Source organism: Nycticebus coucang, chromosome 9, assembly GCF_027406575.1.
Source record: "Nycticebus coucang isolate mNycCou1 chromosome 9, mNycCou1.pri, whole genome shotgun sequence".
Lineage (NCBI taxonomy): Eukaryota > Metazoa > Chordata > Mammalia > Primates > Lorisidae > Nycticebus > Nycticebus coucang.
In genome coordinates, this window is record NC_069788.1 from 46,425,984 (window position 1) to 46,445,404 (window position 19,421).

A 19,421-nucleotide genomic window follows, 5' to 3' on the forward strand; every position below is an offset into this window, starting at 1 on the left:
TTTGCACCCTAGGAGGGTGGGATGGAGGGGTGGCCCACCCTAAGTATGTGGTACTCTGTGGGTCACCTATTGTCTGCCTGGCCCCCCACCTGGAATGGCCTGATGTGGATGGGACACCACTGTGGATGGAGAGGGCCCTCTACACCATGGGAGAGGCTTTGGGCTTACAGCTTTGTGAGCAGAGACCGAGGCAATGCTCCAGGAGGCAGCATGTGTCTGGGAACTCCAGAATGAGCTGCAGGCGGAGTGACTGAAACGGCTCAGCAGGCGGTGCGACTCATGGGATCAGTTGAACTCTGATGGCGGTAATAGTAGACTCCTCAGAAGAAAAGGAAGGTGAACCCTGCTTTGGGGCATGGCCACTGGTAATAGAAAATGTAAGAATGCAACAACCAACAGTCCCAGGAGAGCAGGCAGCTACACCCCCACGAGTAACTGAATACTCCACTTTTTGTCTGTTTATTTAAATGGAGTTTGTAGAGTTGGGGCAACAATTTAGGCAGAAAACTAACAAGTCCCTGTCTGCTTGGATGTTGTGTTCCTGGGATCTAGGGGTGATGGCATTGCCCCGGATGTCCCAGAGTAGGAGAAATCAGCCTCCATCACAATACACCTGTCCTTGTGGCAGCACTTGCAGAATTGGTACTGCTATGGTCAAGGTACCCGCTCCTTGCTGGATTGGGTCACGGGCATGGTTTGTACCATGTGGGGCTAATGTTGGGGATCTGCCAGGTCCTGTTAGTTGCTGACGGTTCTATTCAGACCTGCAACAGTTTCTCTGGGAACTGGGTATGCAAAATGTTATAAATGTCTGAGGACCTGATGATGAATGGTTTGTGGCAGGGAAGGGGGACACAGTGGTGCGAAGTGCCCTGGCCTCCCTGTTTAGGTCCTTAGTAACAATCCTGGTGCTTTATGTAGGCAGATTACAAATGATGTTACCAGCACTATGGCTGATTTGGAGGACGCTGAAACTATTAAGCAAAGGAATGGTGTGAAGGCTGGGAAAAAAGAAGATAGAAGGTTGTAGGCAATGGCAAACTTCTAAGAGTTTATGTGTACAGAGATGTGGGCAGGCCTCCTTGGCAGCAGGAGTCTGATGCCCTGCTATTAAAACTGTGGGAACAGCTAATACCAGAGAGCAGTGATTCTGACCTGTGAAACAATAGAGTAAGAGGAGAGAGGCAGAAGCAAAGGAGAGGCCAGACAAGTAAGCCATTTACCTACAAGATTTCCTGCTGGAAGAGGAAAAGGCAGACAGGGTCCCCAGTCAAGCCAAAATGGCAGAGAGAACACCAACCAAGGGCAAAAAGGTGGAAAGGTCCCCCAATCAGGGGGATGTGGCTGCTACTCAGGGTAAAAAGACAGAGTCAGTTCCAACCCAGGGCCAAAATACAGATATGGGCCAGATCCAGGAGCACCAAAGCAAGAGGCTTCTGCAAAGATGTCTGGTTCAAAGGACAAAGGCGAGCCTGGGCTCCCAGGGAAGCCTTTTTATCTCCCCTATAAGGCACTGGTTTCCATGGTTGGGAACATGGTGTTCAACAAGGGAGAGGTTCAGCTGCTTATCGAAATCCTATCCAGGAAGGCTGGCATTATTTAAGATACCTGGCATAAGGTTGCTCAAAAGGGCGACCCTTAGCAATTCTGTAATGCCAGCTGGAAGAGGAGGTAAAGCTTCTGGCCACTGAGCAGGGAGACACAGCTATAGCCAAAAGCAAGCTCAGGGAGCTCAGTAAGGAGATGGTAGTGCAAAAGGCCAAGGCAGCGGCTGGGGAGGCCAAGGTGAAGCAGCAGCTTGTGGGGAGGGAGCAGGAGATCACAGTTGTGCAGGCACGTATGCAGGCCAGCTACTGGCAGCACGTGAAGGAGGTGCCCCAGCTGCAGGGCGAGATTCGGACTCTTGAGAAGCAGCTGGAGAATGGCCCAACACTCAGCTGGCCTGTCTGCAGTGGGAAAACTCCATCCTGAAGAAAACCTTGAGCCAAGACATGAGCCAGGCAGAGGGCTGGCCAAGCACTTGCAGGAACGCAGCAAGGAGCTGATGGAGAAGTCAGAGGCTGCATGGCAGGAAGAGCAGCAGCAGAAAGTTCTGGAAGCCAAGGCAGCCCCCTCAGAGGAGCAGGTCCTGCTTCTGCAGGTGATTCACAGGAGAGTGAGGAGGCCATGGATGAAGTCAGCTAGGAGCTCTGGTGCTCACAGACCAGCCGTGCCAGCTTCTGGGCAGACGAGAAGGCCCAAGAGCAGCAGCAGCAGATGACCGAGCTGCACAGCAAGTGACAGTCCTCTGAAATGGAGGTGAGGAGTAAATGTGAGAAGCTGAGTGGTCTCCATGGGCAGCTTGAGGCCAGGGTGGAGAACTCCCAGCTCACGGAGGGAATCTGAGCGAGGCCCTGCTGGAGGCAGGCCAGGCCCAGGACACCAAGATCAGCCAAGCAGAAGCCGACCAGCAGCAGACCCACCTCAAGGAGCTAGAGTTCCAGGTGTCAGGTCTGGAGAAAGAGGCTGCCAAGCTCAGAGAGGCTGTGGAGCAGAAGTGAAGAACCATGAGCTCCAGGAGAAGTGGAAGGCTGTGGAATGTTGGCTGCAGCTAAGCGGGCCTGCGAGGAGAAACTGTGCTCCCTGACCGAGGCCAAGGAGGACCTGGAGAAGCAGCTTCACCTGAGTGAGGCGCAGACCTGGGAGGCACTGCTGGCTCTGCGCCCAGAGCTCTCTGTGGCCCTCCTCGGAATGGAGAGTATTACTACCACAGGCCCTGTGACTGTCTGTACCACATACCCTATTGTAGGTTGGGTACACACTGAACCACCAAGCTGCACAGGGGCACTGATGCTGACCCTGGTGAAGCAGGGGCGTATTTACAGCAGCGTAGTGCCCTCAGTCTCAGCACATTATGAGCCAAGTTACAGGAAGTATTGGGTCCCCTGACCTACACAGACGCCAGGGCAAAACTGGCCCCTTTAAGAAGGGGCATACCCCAGTTCCTGAGGTTGCTTGGTACACTGATGGCTCAAGTCAGGCAGTCTGTGGGGTGGACGGCTGTAGCTTTCCACCCACCAACAGAAATTATTTGGTATGGCACAGGAACCGGACGAAGCAGCTGATGGGCTGAGTGGTGAGCAGTATGGTTAGTGGTCGCTAATGAGCCATTGCTGCTAGTGACAGAGAGCTGGACTGTCTTCAGGGTGCTGACCCTATGGATAGCCATGTGGTACCTAAGCCACTAGTTGGTTATGGATAGGCTGTTGTGAGGCCAGGCCATGTGGCAAGAGTTATGGGAAATGGGACACCAGAAACAGGTGACAGTGTATCATGTCACTGGGCATGCTGTCAGCCCATCCAGGTAATATTGAAACAGATACCCTAGCCAAAGTCCAATGGCTAGAGGCTGCACCTTTGGGAGACGTCTCCCAGAGGCTACATCGCCATCTCCTACATGCTGGACAGAAAATTATGTGGGCCACTAATCTTGTTTGCTATCACTTGTGCTATTGTTGTTTGCTGTCATAGTGAATATTGTTGTGGTATATGGATGCAAAGCTCTACACTCCTTACACAGGAACCCTTGTGGAAGACTTTCTCACATAGATTGTGAAGTGAGAAACCCTAAAGCAGTGGAGTGTGGGGAAGATGAGTTGATTAGACTGTCTCGCCTGAGAGAGCAGGTGCCATGTTATCTAAAGTAACCATGATTAAGCAATATGATGTCATTCTTATGTAATTAGTGCTTGTCTTGGAGCCGCTGTTGTTTTGGCCACTATATAAGGCTCTCAGGCTTTCTGCCTGTGTGGACTTCCCAGGGTGGACTTCTTATGCTAGCTTGCTGGCTGCTACAATCTGAAAAAAAGGGTATGTTACAGTTCACCTTCAGCTCCTTGGTTTTTCTTTCCAACCAGTGCAAACCTCCTTGGCTTAAACCTCTTGCACTTCAGTCTTCTAACAAAGGGGATGAAGGTCTGAGTAGATAGATGAGTGCAGATTCAGAGGATAAGTGTCTTCTATTTTATTCATTCAAAATACAAAGCCATGTTTGGTCCATGCTCTTAATAAATTACACTTTGAGTTAGTGAGATGTAAATATGGGTCATATAACCCAGATACACAATCTGCTTACCATTAAATAACTAAGCATAATGGCCCTAGACCAAATGGTTGAAAGTACCAGACATGATTGCGGGGCAGCCCACTGAGATGCAGTAAATTCAGAAAAGGCCCATGTCCTCCTGTTGGCTACCTTACACAGTAATTATGATATCCCCATTTTTAGGTTTTCCTTCTTTTTTTTTTTTTTTTTGTAGAGACAGAGTTTCACTTTATTGCCCTCAGTAGAGTGCCGTGGCGTCACACAGCTCACAGCAACCTCCAACTCCTGGGCTTAGGCGATTCTCCTGCCTCAGTCTCCCGAGTAGCTGGGACTACAGGCGCCCGCCACAACGCCCGGCTATTTTTTTGTTGCAGTTTGGCCGGGGCTGGGTTTGAACCCGCCACCCTCGGTATTATGGGGCCGGCGCCCTGCTCACTGAGCCACAGGTGCTGCCCAGGTTTTCCTTCTTGATTATGTGTAAACAATAGTGAACTTCTTCATAACTCCTACTGTTTACCAAAATCCTCAAAAATGGCAGAGATGACTTTGTGCGAAAGAAAACAGACAATAATGTTTAGTTTTTATTGTTTATGGAGCTAAGGAGAGGGAACTGGGTTGGAAGCCGCATGAGATACACGGTGCATTGACTGGAAGAGCAGAACAGAAGGAACTGGCTTCAGAGCAATTACTCTGGTAGCAGAGTACTTGGTAGCAACTTCCTCTGGGGTAGCTGGCGGTCTGTCCCAGAGCCAGCCTCTGGGACTAAAGAAACATAGAAAAATGCTTGTTCCAAGGCACATGTAGTTTCTTACATTACATTAGGGACCCTGTAGAGGTAAAAGAAAATATTATCCAGGTTGCTGACCTGTCTTCCTCTAAATCACAGGAGAGAAAAATTATGGTGAAAGAGTGAGTCTCGGCCTGATTAAGAACAGAATTTATCTCAGCTTCCTTCACCAGTGGAGCAGAGAGATGCTCCTTCCCCACACTCACCCCAGGGCTGAGGCTGAAAGAGACAGTCAGGCCTGAGACTCCCTTCCCAGGAGGTACCTCAGCATTTCAATGCCCAGAAAGGACTTACATCCTTCTGCAGTCCACCCTCTCAAGAGAACCAAAGTAGGAATATTACCTGTTTAGAGAGATCCTCGCTGAACTGAAATAAAAGGAGGAAAAGGGAATTATTAAGCCATTAAAACCACCTGAGACAATTAGAGAACCTTTCCCATCTCATCTTCCATCTTCCACGGAGGCCCTGAGAAGCCAGTATAACTGGGACCTTGTGCATCTGGTCGCATTAAGATTCCAGCTTGGGATTCCTTTCTCCCAGTAGGCCAGTGATTTTCAATCCCTGTGCCACAGCACACTGATGTGCCCCGACAGGATCTTAGATGTGCCTCAAAAAATTCTAAATATCACTAATCAAATTATTTTTGAAAGAAGCTCAAAGCATAATAAGTGTATTTCTGATTTTTACTCTTCTTTTGATCAACATAATTTAACTGTGCTGTGGAATTTTAACTATAGTTTAAGTGTGCCCTGAGATAAAAAAAGGTTGAAAAACCCTGCTATCCACCATCTCTGCTCCACAAGTATCTGAACTTCACAAGTATCAGAACTCTCCACCACTGCTTTTCTGTCCTAGCCCCTTAGCATAGGAGATGGGTAAGTCAGGTGAGGGCAGGTCTCAGGCGCCTCACAGGCTTTCTTACCTTTCTTGCTCCTCCTGTACATGAAGAGGCCCACTCCGAAGGTGATGAGCCCCAGCACAAAGGCCCCAGCTCCTGCCAGTGTCTTGCTCCGGGCAGAATCAGATTGTGCCTCTGGGAAGAAGAGACCCTGGTCATTCTCAACTCCACCTGCCCCACCCCTGCTCAGGTCCTGTCTGAGGACCAGGAGCCCAATGTGGAATATCAGCCCAAGGACAGTGAGAGGATACACCTTGGATAAGGAGGAAATTATTTATTTATTTATTTATTTATTGACAGAGTCACACTCAGTTGCCCACGCTAGAGTGCTTGGTATCAGCCTAGCTCACAGCAACCTCAAACTCCTGGGCTCAAGTGATCCCCCTTCCCCGCAACCCCCCACCTCAGTCTCCCGAGTAGCTGAGACTACAGGTGCTTATCGCAATGCCCAGCAAGTTTTAGTAGAGACAAAGTCTTTCTCTTATTCAGGCTGGTCTTGAACTCCTGAGCTCAAGTGATCCTACCCCCCTTTGCCTCCCAGAGTGCTAGGATTATAGGCATGAGCCACTACCACCTGACCAAGGAGGAAAGTTAGAGAGACCCATCCCCTCAATTCTGAAACTTAGGGTGTGACCTCAGCAAGCGGGCAGATTCTGATTCTTCCAGTTGCCTCTGTGAATAGGGCCAGATGCAGTGGCTCATGCCTGTAATTCCAGCACTTAGGAGGCTGAGGTGGGTGGATTTTCTGAGCTCATGGGTTCAAGACCAGCCTGAGCCAGAGCAAGACCCTGTCTCTAAAAATAGCCAGGCATAGGGCGGCACCTGTGGCTCAGTGAGTAGGGCGCCGGCCCCATATGCCGAGGGTGGCGGGTTCAAACCTAGCCCCGGCCAAACTGCAACAAAAAATAGCCGGGCGTTGTGGCGGGCGCCTGTAGTCCCAGCTGCTCGGGAGGCTGAGGCAAGAGAATTGCGTAAGCCCAAGAGTTAGAGGTTGCTGTGAGCCGTGTGACGCCACGGCACTCTACCCGAGGGCGGTACAGTGAGACTCTGTCTCTACAAAAAAAAAAAAAATAGACAGGCATTGTGGCAGGTGCCTGTGGTCTCAGCTACTTGGGAGGCTGAGGCAAAAGAATCGCTTAAGCCCAAGAGTTTGAGGTTACTGTGAGCTGTGACCACCATGGCACTCTACTGAGGGTGACATAATGAGACTCTGTCTAAAAAAAAAAAAAAACCCACCCAAACTGTGAATAGGCTAAAAGGCTGAAGGAAGGGAACAATTCCCACGATGAGAGAAATTCAGGAAGTTGTCTGATTTTCTAGATTCTCTGACAAGGAGAGAGAACTATGAATCCTCAAGACCCCCTAGACCCGGGACAGCCATGTTTCCATTGTGACAAGCCTAAAACTACACCCAGGGGGCTTAGGGTGTAACAGAAGGGTGGGGTGGTATGGCCACAGGGTATAGGCACACAGCCAAGGTGAGTGGATTCCAGGGTCACAGAATCCCTGCTTTTCAGAGGTGGGGTCTAGATGGGTTATCAGAGAGCAACTCACTCCACTCCACAGTGACAGGACTGTCCAGGCTGGGGTGCTCCACTTGGCAAGTGTAAACATCTCCCTGCTGGGGGGTCATTTCCAGCATCACCAGGATCTGGAAGGTCCAATCTCCATTACGAATCGGGTTGGTGGACACAACCCCAGCTGTTTCCTCCTGTCCATTGAGGAACCATCGGACTTGGATGTTGCCTGGATAGAAATCTGTCACGTGGCAGACAAGCAGGTTGTGGTGCTGCAGGGACCCTTTCTTGGAGGGGGAGACGTTCACTTTAGGCTGGACTAGCAGGGGGGAAGGAGAAAACCAGAATAGCATTTGAGATTATTACTATTTCTTACAAATGTTCATTATAAAATCCATTGGTAGAAGCTTAAAATATGAGTGATGTGATTAGGCTAAAAGATAGGATGATATGGAATGATTGAAATAGACCTTCAAATAGAATATACATGAATTTGAATAAAATAAGTATTGAATAGAACTGGAAAGAGAAAGGCAGCACCTTGTCTCACATTTAGGAGAAATTTTTAACTACAAGCAACTGATTAATAGTCTTGGAACAAAGAATAGTTAATTAGCCGTGAACCTAAACTTTTCAAAGTTCTGTCTTCATACAAAGGATGCAAAATTTGATCAAATAATTTCTTGAAATTAAGATATACAGGCAGAAGCATTCAATAAAGTTATCCAATAACTTTATTTTATAAAAATATAAGGAAATACTAGGAATATGAAGCAAGCTTGATATAATGTATTCTGCAAATAACCTATGTATTTTCTGGTCTCTCCTACAAAAACTCAAAGTCTTCATATTGACAACAATATGTGCAGACTGTGTTTTGATCCCCTACGTGCTTGATTAGTGCCAAATCTCATCCTTTCCCAAGTTCCTTTTCAAGGAAATATCTTTTGGGTCCCTGAGGGACTTCATCAGTCAATCTCCATACTGCCACCAGCAGTTTTTCTTTTGGACTTCTGCCAGTACCCTTTTCCTCTACACCAGTGTTTTCCAACCTTCTTTATCTCATGGCACACTTGAACCTATACTTAAACTTTCCCAGCACACTTAAATTATGTTGATCAAAAGAAAGAGTGAAAAAAAGAATTACTATGGTTTGAGCTTCTTTTGAAAATAATTTAATTAATGATATTTAAAAATTTTCATGGCACACCCAAGATCCTCTCATGGCACACCAGTGAGCTGCGTAATACCAGTTGAAGGTCACTGCTCTATGCCAAGGCAGAAAAGATCCAACTGCCCTAGTGAACAGCTCGTTCCAGAGAAGTTTCCCAAAGCAGAGCTTCTAGGTTGTTAACCACTGAGTTTTTTCCTTTCTACTTTCTTCTTTCCAGAGAACACAAATTCCCCAAGGTGGGGCTGGGCCAGGTAAAAATACAATCTTGGGCTAACCCACCACCTTTCCTCCCTATAATAGTTTTGCTTTATGTCCAGACTTAACCAAATTGCCAGCCCTTTCCACTCCGTGTGATTTTATTTTAGAGGTGCCTTGTGTTTTCACACTACTACAGTGATTTTTTTTGAGATGTAGTCTCACTTTGTCACCCTCTGCAGAGTGCCATGGTGTCATAGCTCACAGCAATCTCAAACTCTTGGGTTCCAGTGATTCTCTTGCCTCAGCCTCCCAAGTACCTGGGACTACAGGCTCCTGGGACTACAGGCACCCACCATAATACCCGGCTATTTTTAGAGATGAGATCTCACTCTAGCTCAGGTTGGTCTTGGAACTTGTAAGCTCAGGCAATCTACCCACCTCGGCCTCCCAGAGTGCTAGGATTATAGGCTTGAGCCACTGCGCCTGGCCTATTACAGTGATTTTCAACACACACTGGTGTTCCATGAGAGGTTCTTAAGTGTGCTGCGAAAAATTATAAAGATCATTAACTTTTGAAAGAACTTCAAAACACAGTGTTTTCTTACTCTTTTTTTTTGTTTTGATTAACATACTTTAACTGTGCTGTGGAAGTTTTAAGCACAGGTTCAAGTGTGCTGTCAGATAAAAAAGATTGAAAAACACTGCTCTATTTCAATCACCTCTATAAACTCAAAGTCCTTCAGACTATTCAACTCCTGTCTGAATCTCAATTGTGAATTATACTTAATTTCTTCGCCATAGGCAACCCTAGGAATCAGGGCATATACTTGATGTTTATTTTAAGGTCCCAGAATATTCCATGAGAGGTACAAACCTGGGCAGCCAGGAATAAGAGACCTCCAGGGGCTGCTGGAGCTAAGGCTGGATACCAAATGGTCTCCTTTCTGATCCAGTTTAAATACTTCTCACAAAGGCAAGAATTCCTGTTTGTTTCCGTTTATTAGTTGCCTAGTCCAATTCCCACAAAACATTTGTTGAATTAGTTCTAGATTTAGGTGGGTATCCACATCAGAATTGCCGCACTCCTATCCTCTCCCCTTTACTCTTGTCCTTGGCCCTGTGTTTTTCCCTATTCTGTTTCATGACCTCATTACTATTTCTCTGGAGAACAGAAACTGTTTCTTACTTGGTCTCAGCACTTCAGTTCCGCCTCTCCCCAACCCACTTCACACTCTTCTGAAAAAATACACCTCCTATCTTGTAATGTTCATTAAGAAAAAAAATCTTCAGTGGACTGATCACACTTATCTGGCTACATGGGAATCACTAGGGAACTAATTAAAAATACAGATTTCCAGATTTCACCATTCACAGAATATGAGTCTGTGAGCAATGAAAATCTCCAGGAGAGCCTTATGAACAGTTCAGCTTGGGACATGCTGGCCTAGAAGATAACCCCCAACTCTTTAGGGTGGTATCCAGGGCGCTCTGCAATCTAGCAGCTGATTAGCATTAGAACAAATGATGCCACGTGGCTGATGTGGTCCTACAAAGTCTTATTTACAATTTTTACCAGTATTATCACATTTTTCTTTTTGGAGATAGCGTTTTTCTCTGTGGTTAAGGCTCAAGTGCAGTAGTATAATCACTGCTCACTACAGCCTCAGATTCCTGGGCTTAAGCAATCCTCTTGCCTCAGCCTCCTGAGTGGCTGGGACTATGGTCATGTGCCATGATGTGCAGCTAATTCTTAAACATGTTTTGTAGAGATGGGGTCTTGCTATGTTCCCCAGGCTGGTCTTGAACTCCTGTTCTCAAGCCTCACAAAGCCTGGGATTACAGTTCTCTGGGGCAGCAGGGTGGCGGTTAGCAGGTGCGAGGGCCCCACCTCTCTCTCTCTGTGTCAATGGTCTCTATTCTCCCCCAAATCCTCCCACTCAGGATAAGATTTTTGGGATTTTACACTGTTTTTCCTAATACTGAGTTATGCCATCTTAGGTGGATCACAGAACCTTCCAGGCCTCTGTTTTTTGCTCCACAAAATGAAAGGATTTACTGAGTCTCAGCTAACCCACTGCTCAGGGGTGATTCAGTGTCATTAGAGAGGGGTGGGCATACCGAGGAGAAAGTGGTCACTTCTGCTGGCATCTGGAGAAGAAGAGGGGTGATGTCTCATGTGAGTGGCAGGAGGGGCAGAATCTCATAGATGAGAAGCCCCCTTAGGCACTTTGTTTTGACCACATCTCATGACCCTCACCTCATGGTGCTATTCCCTTAGGCAGGCATCCTCAAACTTTTTAAACAGAGGGCCAATTCACTGTCCCTCAGACCGTTGGAGGGCCGGACTATAGTTAAAAAAACAAACAAACTATGAACAAATTCCTATGCGCACTGCACATATCTTATTTTGAAGTAAAAACCAAAATGGGAACAAATAACAATTCACACGGCTTCATGTGGCCCGCAGGCCGCAGTTTGAGGACGCCTGCCCTTAGGGATCCTCAGGGCAGTGCACCAGGCTCCCCCACCCTATAATTTGGGGAAGCCAATGCTCTTCTCTCCCATCCTTGAAACATCCTCCTGACTGCACACACCTCACCTCTCTTTCTCCCCTTTTACACTCAGACTTCCTCCCGTTTTACACCCAGACTTCCAGTTCAGCTCAGACACTACTCTGGATCAGCAATGGTGAATCCAGGACAAATAAAATGCCATCCCCATCCAGGGGAACCCTTCTCAGTTCCCTGCTTCAACCAGCCTGCTCTCCGCAGGTTTCCCTGGTTTCCAAACCCTCATTCTGACTTCTGTGTGCTTGGCCTCCCTAAGTCGTTGGCACCACTGTCCACTGTGCAGCTGAGGTCACCTTCCCTGCCCCCGACTTCTCACACGGGCCTGTACTTCCTGGTCTCCTTCACAGGTTTTCTCTCTCAGCCAACATCACTGGCGTCCAGCCCCAGGATCTAGTCCTTTGCCCTGTTTCCGGTAACGCCTCTCCCCAGAGCGTGTCAATGGGCCCAGGTCTCCTCCATGGTCGTTCACCCTCCACTGTACCGTCCATCAGGCTGTGCCAGGTCCCTACAGGCACAGCAGATCTGCTGTCCCGCCTTCCCCCACTAAGTCTCTTCCCTGTAGGGCCACGACAGCCCTGCACATGACCCTGCCCCAGGATTCCCCTCAGCCCGCAACACACGGGTGACCAGGCCTGAGGGACTGTCTGCCTTGTCTCCCTCATCCCGAGCTCCGCCCAGCTCAGGCTTCACTCCGCCCAGCTCAGGCTTCACTCCCGGGACAAGTCTCCAGCCTGGCTCCTTGTCCCTATGAAACCCCAGCCCCTAAGCCCCTAAGGACCCCAGCCCCTAAGGTCCCAGCCCCTCGCAAGGGCTCCTTAGGCCACCGAGTTGCCCCTGCTGCCCTGCTGTCTGCACCTTGGGCCCCGCTGCTGCCCCGGAGCCCCAGCCCAGGCGCTCACCTTGGCGCTTCAGGGTGACAGCCTCGTCCAGCTCGTAGTTGTGTCTGCACACCCTGTCCACCTCGGCCCGCTTTTGCTCCAGGATGTCCTTCTGGTTGTTCCAGTACGCGGCTTCCGGCCGCCCCAGCTCCGTCACCGCCTGGAACTCCCCCACGTCGCTGTCGAAGCGCAGGAACTCCTGCCTGTTGTAGATGTGTCTCTCCACCAAGCGCTGTGTCCCCTTAAGCGCGTAGCACTCATCCCGCACCTGTAACACGTAGTTCTCTGGGGGAGCAGGGTGGCGGTGAGCAGGCGCCACGGCCCCAACTCTCTCTCTCAATGGTCTCTATTCTCCCCCAAATCCTCCCACTCAGCACGAGATTTGGGGGGTTTACCGTACTGTTTTTCCTAATACTGAGTTCTGCCATCTTAGGTGCATCACAGAACCTTCTAGGCCTCTGTTCTCTGCTCCATAAAATGAAAGGATTTACTGAGTCCCAGTTAACTGACTGCTCAGGGGAGATTCAGTGTCATTCAGTGGGCATACGGAGGAGAAAGTGGTCACTTCTGCTGGCACCTGGGGAAAGGGGGGAGACACTTCTCTGGTGGCAGGAGGGGCAGAATCTCACCAGAGGGGACGGCCCCCCAGGCAGAGCACAGCGGGGTGGGAGGAGCTGGGGACTCAGGGGGCAGCTGCTGTTCTCTCTGTCACACCCCTGCCTGAAGTTCCCATCCTGGTGACAACTGGGCTCAACTGTCACCTCCACCAGCAAGTCTTCCCTTATTTTTTCCCCTTCTCTTTTCCACAGCTGGGTGCTCTTTTCCCTGCCAATATCTTGAATAGATCTCAACTTGCTCTTGTTTTGCACACTGGAGAGGTAGAAATAAATTTCTTGAAACTTTCTTAAAGGTTAGTGTAAGAAAGGCTTTCTAGCCTGAGAGTGAATGTATCTTTTCACTTTTCAAATGTGACTGTAGAAAGAATTGATCTCGAAAGGTGTGTAAAGTATCTCACTCAACAAAAATCACAAGCAGAGACCAGTGAGGGTGGACTCCTTCATGTTTAGTGAATTGATGACGAACTTTTATACAGAGGAGCGTGGCAGTGCCTACCACATGCTGCTCTGCCCAGGGATCCCACCAACAATGCCTGGCAGGTGCACATCTACACAGGAGTAGCAGTGAGGCAGCACATTTCTGTTTAGGCCTGCGTGGTTCTGGTTACACCCGGGAAAGCAAAGTGGTGTGACGGCTTTGCGTACCCATTTCATCCTCCACACATTGACATCTCAAGGCAAGATGTTGGTATCTTCTTTTTATGTCCAGTATCTAACGTAGCTCTCAGAAAAATTTCCATATCAGCAAACAAATGAACCAATAAATAAAATGAATGCTGTGCTTGGAACATAAGAGGGAACTCCAAAAAGTTTATGAGGTGTGTTTTTTCTTTTCTTTTCTTTTGTTTTTGAGACAGAGTCTCACTCTATAACCCTGGGTAGAGGGCCGTGGTGTCATAGCTCATGCAACCTCAAACTCTTGGGCTCAGGCAATACCCTTTCCTCAGCCTCCTGAGTAGCTGGAACCATAGATGCCTGCCACAATGCCCGACTAGCTTTTCTGTTTTTTAGTAGAGGCAGGATCCCCCTCTTGCTCAGGCTGGTTTCCAATACCTGAGCTCAGGCAATCCACCTGCCTCAGCCTCTCAGAGTGTCAGGATTACAGGCATGAGCCGCCATGCCCAGCCCCTATGAGGCATATTTTAAAACAGCAGTCTTTGAGTTATTAAACAGAATATCTGAAATTTAAACTAGATACAGTGTAGATACACTGAATATTTAAGTCTAGATAACACTAAGACCACATTTAATGTTTGAGTGTGCTGGGGCGACACATGAGTTTATTTATATAGGATGCTCACCTGTTCTTAGTGTCAGGGAGACACTAAGAGGAAGTGGGAAAGGTGAAAGTCTAAGATGAGAAGCCCCCCACCCTAGATGAAGATGTACTGCTTGCTCTAGCTTCAAATACTGGGGAGCATTCCTGGGGATTTCTAGGAGCAAGGAGGGGGCCATTGCAGGGTTCCTGCTACTTCTGTCACCATGGTCTGAAAAACATGGGTTCATCTGGGAGTTCTGTCCAACCTCACTCCTTAGCGGAAGCTGCACAAGTAGCAGAGGACAGCGGAGAAGGGATGTGTCTAGCCTCAGGGGCACCATAGTCTTCCCATGGTTTACAGTGTCATTGCTAAGGCAAGATCCCAGATCTTTGACCCTGACCTGCCTCTTCTCCTGGTGCCTTGGGCCCCTGGCTCTGACACTCCCGGGCTCATCACCCCAGCCCCTTCAGTCCAGGCTCCTTTTCCTCTGCCCTTCCTATTCAACTTCCCCACTCAGAGTGTGTGTCCTGTGATCTTCAGACCACAGTACTTGTTCCTCCTCCTCCTTTACCAGTAAGAGAACATCTGTCAGTCAAGAATAATATTATTTTTGGCAATATTTAACTTCTTTAATGGAAACATCTGCAAAGCAGACATAAGCCATAAGTGTTTTTATTGTGTAATTTGAAACCTCCATTTCTTTTTTTTTTTTTTTTTATTAAATCATAACTGTATACATCTCCATTTCTTTGTGTTTGAGAAACTATCCCTTTTGTGGAACTCTTTTTTTTTTTATTTTTTTTGAGACAGAGTCTCACTATGTCAACTTTGGTAGAGTGCTGTGGCGTCACAGCTCACAGCAACCTCAAACTCTAGGGTTTAAATGATTCTCTTGCCTCAGCCTCCCAAGTAGCTGGGACTACAGGTGCCCACCACAACTCTCGGCTATTTTTTGTTGTAGTTGTCATTGTTGTTTGGCAGGCCCAGGCTAGGTTTGAACATGCTAGCTCTGGTGTATGTGGCTGGCACCCTAGCTGCTGAGCTATAGGTGCCAGGCCCTTTTTGTGGAACTCTTGATAGTTGGATTACCCAAAGCACAGTTTGAAAACCACTGATGTGAATTCATCTCTCATTCAGAACAAAATATATTTTTAAAAATTGCAGGAGGACATAATGGATGCATTGTGATAATGTGTTCCAGCACATGGGAAGCCGAGACAGGTGGATTGCCTGAGCTCACAGGTGCGAGACCAGCCTGAGCAAGAGCAAGACCCCATCTCAAAAAATAGCCGGGCATTGTGGCAGGTACCTATAGTCCCAGCTACTCAGGAGGCTGAGGCAAGAGAATTGCTTAAGCCCGAGAGTTTGAGCTTGCTGTGAGCTGTGATGCCATCCCACTCTATCAAGGGCAACAACAAAGTGAGACTCTGTCTCAAAAAAAAAAAAAAGAAAGAAAGAAAAAGAACGTGTTATAGTTATGGTTCCATTCCTGTGCTATGACTTGAAACTATGTGATCTTGGACAAGAAATTATCTCGTAATAAAGTCTCCATTTCTTGAAAAGTAAACATTATTTACCTTGTAAAACTGGTGTAAGAATTAAATGAATTAACATACATAAAATATGTAGCATTACATCTGGCACCTCTCAATACATGCCCCTTTACAATGTGTGGTGTCTTTCAATGTCCATGTGTAAAGGAGGGAGGAACTAGTTCAGCTCTTGGGCTACTGGAAAGTCTCAAGGAGAGCTGCCAGGTAGACCAGACCTTAAGAGTTGAAAAGCTTTTTTGACTGTTTGCTGACTGCATCTTCTCCCTTCTCTGTTGTCCTAGCAATTTTACTTGGAGGATAAAAATGACAGAAGAGTAATAACATGAAGACTCCGATGCACAAGGATCTTCTACAAGGCTCAGCTGGTGTGACAGGAAAACTTGGGAGTGTGGCCCTGAAGCCTGGGGTAGTGGGTGTGGAGATGGGGCAAACTCAGCCCTGAAAATGCTGTGATAAACCAATGGATGTTGCCACCATGATTCTGGTTTCTTCCAGCCCATCTGCTTCATCTCCTACTGCTGCCTGGACTCCCCCATCCCCTTCAGGCCAACACCTGGTTCCTCAGGCCTTTTCTCTCCTGTCCTGTTTGAGGTTGGGGATCTGTCTGGAGTACAAAGGGAAGTGTGGAACCTGCCTTGCCCACACACTGCCCTGTGCAGGGTGCTCTGGCCACCCACCCTCCGCCCCTGTCAGACGCCTGCACATCCTCATCTCATCCTTCCTATAAATCTTGAACCACCCTTTCCCCCTCCACCTGCTCCCGGCCCACATCACATGCACACTCCTGCTCTGTGTTTGCCCTGCATCTGGGTTTCTGTGATGGCTCCCAACACTGCCCCTTATCCCTTAGAACGTCACTTCCTATGGGATGCTGGCACTGCCTCCTCTCACATCCTGTTAGACACTATTTAGTGTCATCAACCACTGCTCAGGTCTCTCCTCTTCCCAGACACATCCCCTTCAATGCCCAGGATTTTGAAGGCTTCGTTCCCACAGTTGAGCCTCTTGCTAGTTCTCAGCACCCCTCTGTGAGTACAAGTGTAAGTTCTCTCCCTTCTCAGCCGAGGGACCTGAGGTAATAAGCAAGGAGCCTTGAGGCTTGATGGTTAGGAGATTTAAATATTGTCTCTGGAAAATGGGGAAATGAAATGAGGACAGTGCCTCCTACATCTATCCCAGGAGGGCTGTGAAGGGGTCGAAGGGAGGGAGGATCTCTGCAGGAAATGTGGAAAACTGAGACACCTACTTCTTTGGACTAGAAAGTTAAGCACCTAGAGATTGCAGGATTGTAGAAGCCATAATCTTACACCAGCCAGAGGGAGGTAACATGAGGAAGAGGTTTTTTTCTTTTTTCTGCCTCCTTGGCTGTCTGATAACCTATATTCAACCCCTTTCACATGCTACACATCCTCTTCTCCTTCCTACAAGTCTCAACCCACACTAAGACTCTAACCAAGTTCTAAGGAGATTGGGAGAAATATCTTCCATAAGAGTGCTCTCTGGAAACCTTGTCCCTTCAATGTTATCCCCAACCTCTTGGCCCTATTTTCCACAACAGACAAATACACCAACCACTTTGCTCCTCTCCTCAGCTCACAGAGCCTGTGTCCCTGGGAGAGAGAATGGTTGGCTGGACAGTAACTGTCCTATGGCAGTGAGTCTGCTTTTCTAGACAGGCAGGAAGGACACTGGCCTGTCTCAATGTCTGGTCCCTTAAAGCAAAAATCTCTCAAGTATTTTCCCTTGGAGACAGAACTCCGGGAATAAGCACTCTGCTCTTACCTGGAGTAGTCCTGCCCTGGACCACAGGGTCGAGCAGTACCATCAGTAACATCATCAGAGCTGCTGTCCGGGGGGTCTCAGACACCTGCAGGACCAACATGAAGCCTGAAAAGGATGGAAACATGGAGAGAGTGGCAGTCAAGAAAAGAAGGACTCACTAAATGTAGCTCCTATCTGAAATATTGGAGACTTGAACCAAAGTAGTCTCCTGTGGCCTTGGGACTGGACAGAATTTGAGAAAAGAACCAATAGACACTGAGCTTTATATGAGTCATCTGTCACGGGGCAGATGGTTAGTGTGAAAGGTCTGACAGATTAAAGTGCATGATGCACATCAGATGACAGATGGAGGACAGTGATACTCATTTAAACCAGTTGGAAAGTCATGTGATTTTGGGAGAACAGGTGTATTCTTGACTCTGAAGGTGATTTCAAGTATTCTGCTGGCCCATCTATGGGGATTGTCACTCCCCCAACCTTGCCCCACCTCACACACCCACAGGACACGGGGTGGGGTGGCATAAGTGTTATCCTAGAGTGTAAAGGGTCATTCAGTGGCATGATTTAAAGACATCAGAGTGCCCATGCCAGAACTCAAAATGAGACCCGGAGTCTGTCTGTCTTGCCTTTGCTCAGGGCTTGTTTACCATCAGCATCCATCCTTGTTTTCTTTCTTCCAGAGGTATGTTAGTTCTGAGATATGCAAAGAACACAGGGTCCCTCCATAGGACTGTCATTAGGGTTGGCAGGGTTCAGTCTAGGGACCTTTCACCTGAGAGTATGGACATGCTAGTTACACTACCAAGTAAGAACGCACCTTTAAGGACACTGCTTCTTAATGGCCTTTAATTCTGAGTCTTCAATTTGGGGATGATATAACCGGCACACTGCTACTGCAGTGTGCTTTAGATCAAATGAAGTAAGGAGACCTGAAATTGCTTTGGAAAAGCCAAGTATATAGAGAACGTAAATAGATCAGTAAATGAGGAAGGCAATGAAAAAAATTATCAAGGACCCTACCTCTTCCAAAGCATCTGATTCTGTTGTGTTCATAGTGAATATTTTTACAAACTTTCAAAGAATATTACACACTTAAAATTTGATTCTGTTGGACCACCAATTCCAATAAAGAAAATGTCAAACTGCTATTATTTCTTCATGTAGACATGTATGTTAAAATGTCAATAAAATGTTAACACATAAAATGCCAGCGTTCAAGAGATTAGAACTGAGGAATCAGTATGGAATAGTGGGGAAAAGCTCAGGTTCTTTCTCAGGTTCAGTATCTTTCAGATACTGAAAGTATCTGGGTTCGACTCTTCTCTTTGTCAAATACACAAATAGATAAATACTTAACTCCACAAGTATCAGGTAACTTATTTTTATTTATTCATTATTTTTATTTTTCAGAGACCGGTTCTCCCTCAACTACTCAGGTTGGAGTGCAGTGACCCAATCACAGCTCACTGTAATCTCAAACTCCCAGGCTCAAGTGATCCTCCCACCTCAGCCAGGTGAGTATCTGGGACTACAGGCAGTGTCACCATGCCTGGCTAATGTTTTGAACTTTTTGTAGAGATGAGGGTCTTGCTATGTTGTCGAGTCTGGTCTGGAATTTCTGACCTCAAAAAAATCCTGCCACTTTGGCCTCCCAAAGCACTGAGATTACAGATTATGAGTCACTGTGTTTGGCCTGTAATTTATCTTTACAATGGATATTAATAATACCTCCCTCTTAGGTTTGAAGTGAGTATCAAATGAGGTAATATTTGTAAAACACTGAGAATAGCATCTTTCATGTATCACTCTGTTAATAATTATTATTTATGCAAGGCAAGGCTACCAGAAAATAATAAAAATATTAATATAATATACATACTTTATTACCACATTAAATGTTTTGTGATATCATTGAAGAATACTGAAGAAATATTTCAAAATAAATATCTTTAAAATAAGACAAGGAGAGTAATTTCTTAAATACGATGGAAAGAATATAGATCAAAAAATGAACATTACCTGTAATAGTAAAGCATTAGAGAAATTCCTCTTACAAGTAAGATAAAAATAAATGTGCCCATTGTTACCATATGTAATGTTGTAC

The 19,421-nt window shown here is 47.2% G+C and overlaps 1 protein-coding gene and 1 pseudogene across 2 annotated transcripts; one reads left to right on the forward strand and one right to left on the reverse strand.

Moving 5' to 3' along the window:
• The first annotated feature begins 1,274 nt into the window (after window positions 1–1,274).
• LOC128594680 (ribosome-binding protein 1-like) lies at window positions 1,275–2,928 on the forward strand (annotated as a pseudogene).
• Window positions 2,929–4,652: 1,724 nt separating this feature from the next.
• LOC128593297 (HLA class II histocompatibility antigen, DP beta 1 chain) lies at window positions 4,653–17,522 on the reverse strand. 2 transcript variants are annotated; one of them, XM_053601193.1, is made up of 6 exons: window positions 17,318–17,522; window positions 12,128–12,391; window positions 7,324–7,605; window positions 5,794–5,904; window positions 5,214–5,237; window positions 4,653–4,911 (listed from the first exon to the last, which is right to left on the reverse strand). In XM_053601193.1, the coding sequence occupies exons 1-5, from the start codon at window positions 17,439–17,441 to the stop codon at window positions 5,218–5,220; spliced, it is 801 nt and encodes a 266-aa protein (XP_053457168.1). In that variant the 5' UTR covers window positions 17,442–17,522; the 3' UTR covers window positions 4,653–4,911; window positions 5,214–5,217. The 2 variants fall into 2 exon arrangements, with proteins under 2 accessions (XP_053457168.1, XP_053457169.1); XM_053601194.1 differs by having other exon boundaries at window positions 7,324–7,527; window positions 17,318–17,507.
• Window positions 17,523–19,421: the final 1,899 nt, after the last annotated feature.

What these genes read in the sequence shown, in the direction of transcription:
- LOC128593297 (XM_053601193.1), bottom strand. Translation starts at nt 17,441, where the DNA reads ATGTTTCCATCCTTTTCAGGCTTCATGTTGGTCCTGCAGGTGTCTGAG. An exon ending in CCAGGGCAGGACTACTCCAG is followed by an intron (nt 12,392 to 17,317) that starts GTAAGAGCAGAG and finishes CTGCTCCCCCAG; the next exon opens with AGAACTACGTGTTACAGGTG. An exon ending in TGTCACCCTGAAGCGCCAAG is followed by an intron (nt 7,606 to 12,127) that starts GTGAGCGCCTGG and finishes CCCCCCTGCTAG; the next exon opens with TCCAGCCTAAAGTGAACGTC.